The sequence below is a fragment of the Myxocyprinus asiaticus genome, chromosome 24, assembly GCF_019703515.2.
Source record: "Myxocyprinus asiaticus isolate MX2 ecotype Aquarium Trade chromosome 24, UBuf_Myxa_2, whole genome shotgun sequence".
Taxonomy (NCBI): Eukaryota; Metazoa; Chordata; class Actinopteri; order Cypriniformes; family Catostomidae; genus Myxocyprinus; species Myxocyprinus asiaticus.
In genome coordinates, this window is record NC_059367.1 from 14,268,541 (window position 1) to 14,280,032 (window position 11,492).

General features: G+C 38.4%; 1 protein-coding gene across 4 annotated transcripts in view; it reads left to right on the top strand.

The window, feature by feature from the left end:
* Positions 1 to 171: 171 nt before the first annotated feature.
* LOC127414993 (single-stranded DNA-binding protein 3-like) overlaps positions 172 to 11,492 on the top strand; it is a 12,744-nt gene continuing 1,423 nt past the window's right edge. Inside the window, exons 1-18 of one of the 4 annotated variants that reach the window (XM_051653425.1) lie at positions 172 to 339; positions 1,118 to 1,190; positions 1,310 to 1,371; positions 1,462 to 1,546; positions 4,988 to 5,077; positions 6,628 to 6,699; positions 6,897 to 6,956; positions 7,074 to 7,134; positions 7,236 to 7,294; positions 8,837 to 8,895; positions 8,988 to 9,036; positions 9,156 to 9,191; positions 9,298 to 9,352; positions 10,339 to 10,400; positions 10,563 to 10,635; positions 10,711 to 10,739; positions 10,895 to 10,993; positions 11,276 to 11,492. The exon at positions 11,276 to 11,492 is cut by the window's right edge and continues 1,423 nt beyond it. In XM_051653425.1, coding sequence (XP_051509385.1) covers positions 284 to 339; positions 1,118 to 1,190; positions 1,310 to 1,371; positions 1,462 to 1,546; positions 4,988 to 5,077; positions 6,628 to 6,699; positions 6,897 to 6,956; positions 7,074 to 7,134; positions 7,236 to 7,294; positions 8,837 to 8,895; positions 8,988 to 9,036; positions 9,156 to 9,191; positions 9,298 to 9,352; positions 10,339 to 10,400; positions 10,563 to 10,635; positions 10,711 to 10,739; positions 10,895 to 10,993; positions 11,276 to 11,308 — 1,113 coding nt within the window. In that variant the 5' untranslated portion in view covers positions 172 to 283 and the 3' untranslated portion in view covers positions 11,309 to 11,492. The remainder of the gene's footprint in view (positions 340 to 1,117; positions 1,191 to 1,309; positions 1,372 to 1,461; positions 1,547 to 4,987; positions 5,078 to 6,627; positions 6,700 to 6,896; positions 6,957 to 7,073; positions 7,135 to 7,235; positions 7,295 to 8,836; positions 8,896 to 8,987; positions 9,037 to 9,155; positions 9,192 to 9,297; positions 9,353 to 10,338; positions 10,401 to 10,562; positions 10,636 to 10,710; positions 10,740 to 10,894; positions 10,994 to 11,275) is intronic. The other 3 variants (XM_051653426.1, XM_051653427.1, XM_051653428.1) reach the window with 3 other exon arrangements.

Genomic DNA, 11,492 nt, shown 5'->3' on the forward strand with positions numbered 1-11,492 from the left:
AAAGAATCACAGGAAATTAGAGGAATGATCCATTTGGTCATAGAGAAGACGTCACTACGGGGCACCACGCACAAGAAATGGCGCCCTACCATTGGTCACCACCCTTGTCAATCAACCGAACAACCCCCCCCCCCCTCCACCCCAACCCCCACCCCAGTGGTCAAGGTTGGTTGAGAAGGTATCAGTGTTTAGTTTGTGCAGTCGAACCTGGAGCAGTGACAGATGAATTGTCGAAAATAGAGGAAAAGGGAACGCGGGCGACTCTCCCGTGCACACAAAAAACATGTTTCCTAAAGGCAAAAGCTCCGTCGTGCCATCGGATGGTCAAGCTCGGGAAAAGTAAGGTCTTCTGGATATCGCCCGTCGTGCGTGTGTTATTGTGTTGGATGTAGCCTATTGTTAGAGCAGTATAGGCACGGCTGCATATGGAGCGTATGCTGCTGCTGCTGCTATAGGCTTGTCGTGAGAGTGTTGAATCGAAAGTGCCCGACCGTGCGCCATTCTGGGGTCCCCCTTTGGCACAGAGGTTTCGCCTCTAGTCATTGTGACGTGCTCCAGAATTAAACCATTTCTTTTTAAATCACCTTTTTTTCAGAACGTTGAAATTTGAATATAACAATTTGAAATTGTGTATGCGGGACGGGCGCTACATTGTATCCATGTTTCATTTTGCCTCAGACGCCAGTCTTGGAGGGGAGTGGGTCACGTCTTTTGTTTAGTTTTTATGCCTTTTGCATGTTTTTGAGGTGCAGCCTTCCTCAGTGTGGGGTTCATGAATAATAATTAAAAAAAAATCTCAAATGAATTACTATTGTAAATATTGGATATTTTGTATATTTTGGGGGTTAATATAATGGATATTGTTTGAGTAACAAATACATTTTTACCATGGACAGTATTCAAGTATAAGCCTGAGAGGAGTTGATCATAATATATATATATATATATATATATATATATATATATATATATATATATATATATATATATATAATATTTCTTTATTTTGTCCTCAACAACCATATATATATATATATATATATATTTTTTTTTTTTTTTTTTTCTCAGTTGTTGCCTTAATCACTTAATATTGTTGTCTCTCTCTGTTTCTTTGTAGGTTAGCTTTGTATGTTTATGAGTATTTGTTACACATTGGTGCTCAGAAGTCTGCGCAGACTTTCCTGTCAGAAGTAAGATCTAGAATCTCAACGGAGGACCATATTTTTTTTTAGACATTTATCATTAATCCTGTACAATCTTAGACTTAACTTTTTAGATGAAAAAGTAATCATTTACTGATGCATTCTAGATCCGATGGGAAAAGAACATCACGCTAGGAGACCCTCCTGGATTCCTGCATTCCTGGTGGTGGTGAGTATATTGAGTGTCTCTTGAAAACTCATTTAGGCCCGGCACTGGGCTTACGCAGGCTCATTTGACCACTTCCTACTTTTTCCCCAGTGTCTTTTGGGACCTGTACTGTGCTGCTCCTGAGAGGAGAGACACGTGTGAACATTCAAGTGAGGCGAAGGCATTCCATGACTATGTGAGTACATGGAAACACAGACTGATTCCAAAATGTATGCAGATTTAAAGTTGACTTGTATTTCATTTTCCAGTAAGGCTTGTGAACTCAGGAAGAGACTCAGTTTTTGTTGTATAATAAGGAAATGCAAACAGTTCCTTGTGTGAGGAGGTAGTGAATGATCATCCCTACAATTGCAATGAAGCCAGCAGGGTTTTCCATGGAAACATCCCCATTTTCAGATGAAGATGGTACATGCTTCAGACAACCGTACAGGGGTTATGTTGGATCTGGAAGTTAGGGGTATCGCTATAGTGTAATGAGCTTTCTTTTCTAACCAAGTGGAATATTTGCAACTTATTATCAAATATACCCCATTTTCAGCACTGTCATGTGCATGATTTGAAATCAAGGCATCTTTGAGCTTAAAAACACATTCGCATGACTGAAGATTGAAGACAGGAATGCTCTTATTATTGACAAAAATTTCATAAATGCTTTACATTGCACTTTGTAAAATGGATTTGTTGAGAGAAGCCCTTTTAAACTGCATGAAGTTGCTTACAAATGCAACTAAAGCATTTTGTGGCAGTTGCATGGACACATGGAGATTCTGCTATAGGCTGTGTAGGGGCCGTTTACACAGGATGTGTTCTTGCATTCTGCTGCGCTTTTATAATTGTTCTGTGAACTCATGTGCTAGGTGGAAATCTTTGACCGTTCGGACATCTCACTGTTTTTCCAGCATCTCGCACCGTGAGTGTTGAGTTTTAAGATGTAGAGTCAAGTTTAAAGAAGGTCACCTTTTAAAATCTCAAGACCTTTACCTTATGTTCAATTGCATTATGCTCCATCTAGCTATTTTTGAATGCAAGAATCCTGTGTGAAAAGCCCCTTAAAAAGGGAGACGTGTATGGTGGCTTCTTTAATTGTCAGTTCTATGTGCAATTCAAACAGCTCATGGTGGAATGGTGCAACAGTTAGGTCTAAACATTTAGCCTTAACCATCTACGAATAATATATGGCTGCTGTTGTCTAGCCACAAGGGGCCACAGGGTCAGAGGTCGCATTCAGCGAGTCTAAAATCAAACCCTTGCTCTTCTGTCTAGACACTCTAATCTGAAAGGATGCTGCCACGCGCGGGTACATGAAACATTATCCGTCGTTTGAAAACTAGCCGTTACTCCTGCATGTTCAACATAGTTGGATCTACAATATAGTTAGATCTACAGGACTGCAGTAGGGCATTTTAGGGCATCACGATTTGAAGTCATTGCGCGATCTGCTTCGTCTCCTGCTTTTGTGCCCAGCTGTGGTTGGAACCGTGGCGTCAGGTCTATGCTTTCTATTCTCCAGAGGGTGGGGGGAGGAGGCTGGCTATGCCCTCTTTAAACAGTGGCCATGTTGTCTTCATGCTGTGTCAGGGGAAACACTCCCCCTCGGGCTGCGGTGGGGAAGGCGAGTGATTGATGGCTGTCATGAAGCCTGTCAGTAGGCAGATTTAGGGAGGAGGGAAGAGACAGATGCTCTCTGGAACGAGGCACTGAGCAGGGAGTAGCAGCAAACTTGAAGTCCGAGGAAAGGTTGAGCCGTGGGAAGTAGGAACATTTTCTCAATGTGTTTTTCCGTTATTCTAGAGGGGTTTGGTGATATGTTGTTAGGTTGCAGATGGAAGCCTAAACTATCATGTTTCTAACAGGAATAGTTCATTCAAAATTTTGTCATTTACTCCGACCCATATCATTTTCTTCTGTGAAACACAAAAGGAGATGTTTGGCAGAATGTCCGAGCTGCTCACTTCCATATATAATGAAAGTGGATGGTTTTATATATTTATTTTTTTACTGCCATGCTCCAAAAAAGAACAAAAGTGCCCTTAACATAGTCCATACAACTCATGTGCTATATTCCAAGTCATCTGAAGCCATACGATCCCTATGTGTGATGAACTGACGAATATTGAAGCCGTGATTCAATGATGATAATCTCCTCTTCTGAAGATCACAAATCTCATTTGTGCTTGTTCAAAATTAAAAAATGCCATTGTACCAGGTTTGATTTAATTGACGCCAGATGCTATTTGTTTTTGTGGAAAGTTTGAAGATATGTGATCGTTTTAGAAAATGCCACCTTTAGATGCATTGCACCAGGTTTTGTCATTGACTTGTCATTTCCAAACACGTATATTCAAACTTGCCACAAGAAAAGAGCTTGTGAGTAAAAATCACCATCCACTTTTGTTAGGAATAGCAGTTTTGTCATTTCTGCCTAACATCCACTTTTTCTCGGAAGAATGTAAATGAGGACATGAGGGTGAGTAAATGATGACTTTCATTTTTGGGTGAACTATGTCTTTAAGTGTAATGGCAAATAGATGTATTTTGCTGTCTGGAAATCAGATCGGAATGTATTTTCATATACAATTTTCTTGAATAATGAAAATTTAAAAAGGAACATCGATAATCCTTAAAAGTACCCCATCCCCGCCTTTTAAACTGTGAACTTTAATAGTCTGAATGAAAAGCATTGTTGCTCTCCATTCCTACAGATCAGTCTTGGTCTGACTCTTGCCATTGGTCAGTTCTGATCTGTATTGTTCTATGAGGGTCAGCTGCTCTTCTTTCTTACCCCCTTCCTGTGGTATTTCACAGCACTCTCTCAAAAGCCTTGCTCGGTTAACTCAGCCTGAAATGTGACAGACAGCAGACCACACTGCTTTTTCCACTGCCATTTATATGCATGATCAAATCCAAGTTGTGCTTGGAAAATCTAGTTCTCTCCTCTCGGTTCTGTAGACCTTAAAATTGGATTTTACGCCAGTCAGTTGTGGCTGTGTTGTTAGCTCAGATGCACTTTATGAGTGCTTGAATGCATTAAGCTACATTTTCTACAAGTGACAGAAACGAAATATTGGCCAGGCTGATTAATCGGCTGATGTTTGGCCTTTTTAAGATTTTCGGCATTGTCTGATAACCGTGTCCACTTTGACCCATTAACAGATGTGCTGCCTCCACCTTGTCTCAGTTCCAAAATACACACACAGACAGACAGACTTGTCAATGGCTACTAATACATTAAAGTAACTTTAATATAATAATAATAATAATAATAATAATAAAAATAAAAAAAAAACATTTGATTTTAAGAAATGTATAAAAAAAATTTGTTTTTCCAAAAGTGAAAAGAATAAAAGTGCGTCATTTCCTGTCCTTATTGTATTATGTTTATACCACTGTTATATCAGACACTGGCCACTCTGCTTGCAAGATATCGGTATCAGCATCGGCCACTGACAACCTCATATTGGCTGAGCACTAATTTCCATATTTATTCCGATATTCCTACACAATGTTCAGACAAAAACATTTGTAGCTTCATGCTATTTATTGCATAGGAAGTGCAGGTCTTTTTCCCCATCTTGTGTGTTCTGATCTGTTTTTTCATCACAATATGTGTCTGCAGAGTGCCGCAGCAGCCCCCAGTCCTGTTCTTGGAAACATGCCACCAGGAGACGGCATGCCAGGTGGACCCATGCCCCCTGGATTCTTCCAGGTTAGATCTTGTTCCCACTCTTTCAAAGTCGATGAGGTCTACAGATATTTTTAAGATTGAGCTGAACAAAACAGATTTCCCTCCATAAATACACTACCAGTTAAAAGTTTAGACACCTATTTATTCTTTATATTAAAATGCTTTCCACATTCTAGAATAATAGTAAAGTCATCAAAACCATTAAATAACACAAATGGAAGTTGTGTAGTGTAGAATTGTGTAGTGACCGAAAATGTTAAACGAATCAAAACTATTTAATATTTTAGCTTCTTCAAAGTAGCCACCCTTTGCCTAGATTACTGCTTTGCACACTGTGGGCATTCTCTCAATGGGATGCCACCTGGGATGCTTTTTATATTGAGTTCCCATGTTTGCTGGGCACTCATTGGTTGCTTTTCCTTCTCTATCTGGTTTAGCCCATCCATTTCATTTTTGTTTACTAATTTTATAAAGAAATTGATATGTAAACAATTAATTTGTCCACAAAACTCAAGCATTTACATGTAAGCCTTTAGATCAAAAGAGTTTTAAAGGGATAGATCACCCAAAAATGAAAATTCTCTAATTTACTCACCCTCATGCCATCCCAGATTTTTATGACTTTCTTCAGCAGAACACAGAGAAGTTTAGAAGAATATCTCAACTCTGTTTTTCCTTTCAATGCAAGTGAATGGAGGCCAGAAATCTGAAGGTCCAAAAAGCAGATGAAAGCATTATAAAAGTAATCCATAAGACTCCAGTGGTTAAATCCATGTCTTCAGAAGCAATATGATAAGTGTGGGTGTGAAACAGGTCAATATTTAAGTCCATTTGATAGACATTGATAGACATTCTTCCTGCCCAGTAGAGGGCATGTGCATGAAGAATGTGAATCACCAAAAACACGGAAGAATGGAATGTGAAAATTAAAGTGGAGATTGACAGAGCAGGGAGGAGAATTTATTGTAAAAATGGACTTAAATATTGACCTGTTTCTCACCCACACCTATCAAATCACTTCTGAAGACATTGATTGAACCACTGGTGTCATATGGATTACATTTATGCTGATTTATGTGATTTTTGGAGCTTCAGAATTTTGGCACCCATTCACTTGCATTGTATGGACCAAAAGAGCTGAGAAATTCTTCTACAAATCTTCATTTATGTTTGCTGGAGAAAGTCATACACACCCGGGATGGCATAAAGGTGAGTAAATTATGAGTTTTCATTTTTGGGTGAACTATTCCTGTAATGTTAACTTGCTCTTAATGGCTCTTTCTAATCCTTCACTTTCACTCATTGATTCATTTGTTTGATGTTCTTATGTGCTTTATGCTGTATATAATGCATAATGCTTTGCTCTTTCAGTGTGGGGTTAGCTGTTCAATCACCAGTCACCCAAACACAGTTGTGGTGTGCTTATTTTCAGCTCTTTAAATTGCCTAATGACTTTCTCCCTTTTTTTTCTTTTTCTCTCTGACTCTTATCATTCTCTCTCCTTTGCCATTTTCCTTGCTTGCTCTCTTTCTCCTGCTCTCCTCTCTTGTGTGGTCTCTTCAATTTCTTAGGGCCCTCCCGGCTCCCAGGCTTCCCCTCACGCTCCTCCTCCCCCTAACAGCATGATGGGACCCCACGGCCAGGTAGCGGCTCGTGTCTGTTCACAGACTACTTCATTTGGCTCTTTCTCCCCACTGTATTTTTTTCTGTCTTGCTGTCAGCCTGCTCTGCTGAGCTGTGGTTTTTCTATGTTCTCGCAGGGCAGTAGCCCCTCTGTTCTTTAGTTTCAGGCAAAATGTCAGTGTAAGGGTTTTATGACAGGCTGTGATATGTGTTGCAGCCTTTTATGTCACCTCGCTTTGGTGGGGGACCAAGACCACCCATCAGAATGGGCAACCAGGTGAGTTTATCAAAATGTTCTTTAAGTCAGTGTTGATCTGTTCTTTAGTTACAGGACAAAGTTAGTCCTGGATTAAGGAACTTCAAAGTCTATATAAATGTCTCAACCCTTCTCCAGCCTCCAGGTGGAGTTCCAGCCGCCCAGCCAATGCTCCCAAACATGGATCCTAGACTACAGGGTGAGCCTTAATTATGATGTCCATCTGACTTTATTCACATTTGAAATAATCAGATTTGATAAAATAACTGCAAGGGATTTGACTTCTTTCTCCATCTGAAGGGCCGATGCAGAGGATGAATGTTTCTAGAGGAATGGGTCCTATGGGCCCTGGTCCCCAGGTAATGTCATAGCCCACCTTAATGTTAAAGTGTAAAAATGTAACAACACCATCATCTTTCATCATCTTCTATGAAGACATTTATTGGGACCATTTTAGTTTATCTCTTGATTTGCAAAGACGTCATAATTTAGCACAAGTTTTGTAGACTTAAAGTGATGGTTCATCCAAAAATGAAAACTGTGTAATTTACTCGCTTTCATATTGTTTCAAAACCCTATAGGTTTCTTTGTTCCATGGAACACAAAAGGAGATGTTAGGCTCAATGTTGGGATTGACAGCCTCAGTCACTAATTAATTTCATTGTATGAAAAAAAAAAAAAAAAAAAAGATGCAATGGAAGTGAATGGTAACTGAGGCTAACATTCTGCCTATCTGCCAAGTAACATAAAACATTTCCCCAAAGTCTAAGTGAGAGTTTGACTAATTGAAAGAACTAGTCCCCACATAGGTTGCATATTCATTGCGATGTGCATTAAATCTCTTAAATTCAAGTCCTCCACAACATTAATCTGCCGGTAGACTGTGGCTATCCGCTTTGTTACAGAAATAGTGAAGCTGCATTTATGATTCGCGTCAGGACGGCAACACCAGCGATTTGAAATCTACATGTAGAGCGCTTGCAAACAAAAACGTCTCATTCTGTGTTTTGGTGATAGTTAAGTTTGATGTGCCTCTGTGGTAATTAAAATGCGCCTTACACAGGCTGAAAAATACTTGATTTCTATCACAAGTCCCATCTGGGCTTGTTTTGTACATCAAATATCGTTACAAGCTCCCATCATTTTATCACGGAAATTTTACAAGTAAACAATTCAAACATTTTCATCAAGAATAAGATTTTTACAGTACATCTTTGACCTAATATCAAAGGTCTTACTAGAGAAATAAAATAAATATATATGTGATCAAACATGGATTTTCTTGATAAAAAAATAATCGTGATTGTTAACGTGCATATAAAATGCTAGAAATAGCAGTTTAGCTTAGCATAAAGCTTAATGTTCACATGACCATTTACACAAGGTTAAATATTTCTGCTGCTCCAAACTTCAAAACCCCACAGAGTACACAACCACATCTTTTTCCTCAATGAATGTTATATCACTTTTTCAATCATAACAGAATGAGAATGCCCTCTGTCTGCTCCTATGAATGTAACACATTATAAGAAAGTGTTTCACCGCTGTTCAAACGTTCCTCGGATCGCATCATTTATATGTATGTTTTCCAACTGAATAGACTAAATATTTAATGAAACAAATGACAATAAAATGCAATCAAGGTACTTTTTGAATGTAGCTGTATTCTGATTACCAACCATTTAAATTGTAACTGTAGTGAAATACAGTTACTAATATTTTGTGTTTTAAATACAGAATTCCGTTACATGTATTCCGTTACTTCCCAACCCTGTCTATAAACTGTACTAGGCTGTTTTATTCTACAATTTCCAAAATTTGGCCATTTTCAGGGGTTAATGTTTCTTAAGGTGGTGCTGTTATGCTTTGACAATTCTCATAATCTTTGAATTTATTTGTAGAATTTTGGAGGAGGGATGAGACCACCACACAACTCTATGGGCATGCCAGGAGTGAACATGTAAGATGCTGCCTTTTAAGACATTTTTGTGACTTGGTGTATGACATGAATGAAGAAATGGAAACTGAAACATATTAATTTGTGTCTTGCAGGGGGCCTGGAAATGGCAGACCACCATGGCCAAATCCAAACGGCAACAATGTAAGTTGGATTTCCCATATTGTATTCTAACTCACTTTTATTATATTACAATTATTACAGTGACTAGGTTAAAATGAATACACTGCATGGCCAAAAATAAGTTGTCATTTTTTTTATAGATGCCATATTCATCACCATCTCCTGGTGCATATGGGGTAAGAAAGGAATCTATTTCCACTTCTGCTTATTTAATATAATTGTTGTTATAGTACAGTAAGACTTTAGGAGTATGAATCTAAATCTGTAATTTGTTTCCTCCAGGGTCCACAAGGAGGGGGGCCACCAGGAACTCCTGGAATTGTCCCTAGTCCAGCAGGTCTGTTTGCCACAATAGACACATTATAGTTCAACTGAGAGTCTTTTATAATGTTCCTTAAAGACTTTTATTGGAACGATTTTAGTTTGTCTTTTTATTTGAACAGATACAGGATTTAGCAAGTTTGGTTGCCTTAAATGAAAATTCTGTCATACTTGACTCACCTTCATGTCATTCCTGATTGTTATGGCTGATTTGTTATGCAGAATGACAGACTCAGTCATCATTCACTTTCATTGCATCTTTTTTTCCATAAAATTAAAATGTAATTGGTGACTGAGTCTAACATTCTTCCTAACATGTCCTTTTGTGTTACCTGTAAGAAATTAAGTCATATGTTTGTTTGTTTTTTGATTAACTATCCCTTTAAAGGAATAGTCTGGATTCAATACAAGCTAATCTCAATCGACAGCATTTGTGGCATAATGTTGATTACACAAAAATGAATTTAGACTTGTCCCTCATTTTCTTCAAAAAAAATCTGGGTTACGGTGAGGCACTTGCAATGGAGGTGAATGGGGCCAATCTGTATAAGTTAAAATACTCACTGTTTCAAAAGTATAACCGCAAGACATAATATCACTCACTAACATTTCTCGAGTAAAGTTATATCCAATTTAACAACTTCGTTGCTATGAAGATGTAACATGCAAACCATAAACCGACCATAAAAATGGCGATTTAAACAACTTTACACTTCAAATAATGCACATGCTTTTATAAAATTATGAGCTTCTCATTTCTGCCTTTTTAAACCTTCTAAAAATGGGCCCCATTCACTTTCATTGTAAGTGCCTCACTATTACCTCAATTTTTGCTTCTGTGCAAAAACGTGTGTTAACGTTTTCACAAATGATGTCACTTGAGCTGAACTTGAATTGAATCCACAATATTCCTATAAGCAAAACGCAGATATCAGTGTATCTGATGTTCCAGCTTATCTTTTAATATCTCCAGCCTTGTAATGAAATATCTCTCACCCTCAGACTCTAACAACTCCAGTGAAAACCTGTACACCATGATAAATTCTGGAGGAGGTCGCAACAGTGTAAGAGACATGCCAACTCTCAGAGGCACATTGTTCTGTATTTGCTGGTGGAGTCCATTAATGAACCAGAAGTGTCCTTTTCTGTGTTTGTGTTAAATATCTTTCATTAGACATTTTATTTTTACTGTTTGATGCCTTTACACTCCCTCTGGTTTTGTCCAGTTTCCCATTGGCCCAGGCTCTGAGGGCCCTCTAGGGGCGATGGCAGGAATGGACCCAATGCATATGAATGGAGGTAATGCTACTGTATCACATTCAATCTTATTTTGATTTAGATACAGATTCAAATCTTATTTATTCTTGTATGTAGGTTCAGGAGACTTGGATGGACTTCCAAAGGTGATTATAATGTTTCTTTAAAGCTGTTCTTTTCTTAGTCACAGTGAGAATAATATTTCACACCATATTTCAGATCTTGCTCTAAAAGAATATTTAATTTGCTGGTTATTTAACATCTTATGAAAATTTGGTAACTAAATGTCTTATGCCCACAGAATTCTCCCAACAACATGGGTGGCATGAGCAATCCGCCCGGGACCCCTAGAGATGAAGACGTAGGAGGCAGCTACCTTCACTCTTTCCAGAATGAGAATGTAAGTGTCATGAACTTATTTAGAGTCTTTAATGTTTATATTTTGTAGCTCTGTTTTTAAAATTATGTTAAGTAGCATATAGGGATATACATAGTTCGCCCAAAATTAAAAATTCTATCCTTTACTCTCATGTTGTTCCAAGCCTATATGACTTTCTTTTATGGAACTTTCATTTTTGGGTGACAGTCTAAAGCTGTGTAGTGTGTGCGTGTGGTCTGTTTGTTTGCCCATGGCATGTTTTGCTTCAATTTGAGACCTGTTTCTCTGTTTTTATGTTTACAGCAGTACTCTCCCTCCATGACCATGAGCGTCTGATGCCAGTCTGTTTGCTCAGTCTTGGAAACTCCGATCGGCATCTATGACACAGAGTACATGTACAGGAAATGGAATTGGGTGGGACTGCCCTGGATCCTCAAGTGGTCTCATGCAATATTAAAATGATTTTCATTGTTCCTTTTTTTTTTTTTTTTTTTTTTTTAAATGGCTAGCAAACTTTTTC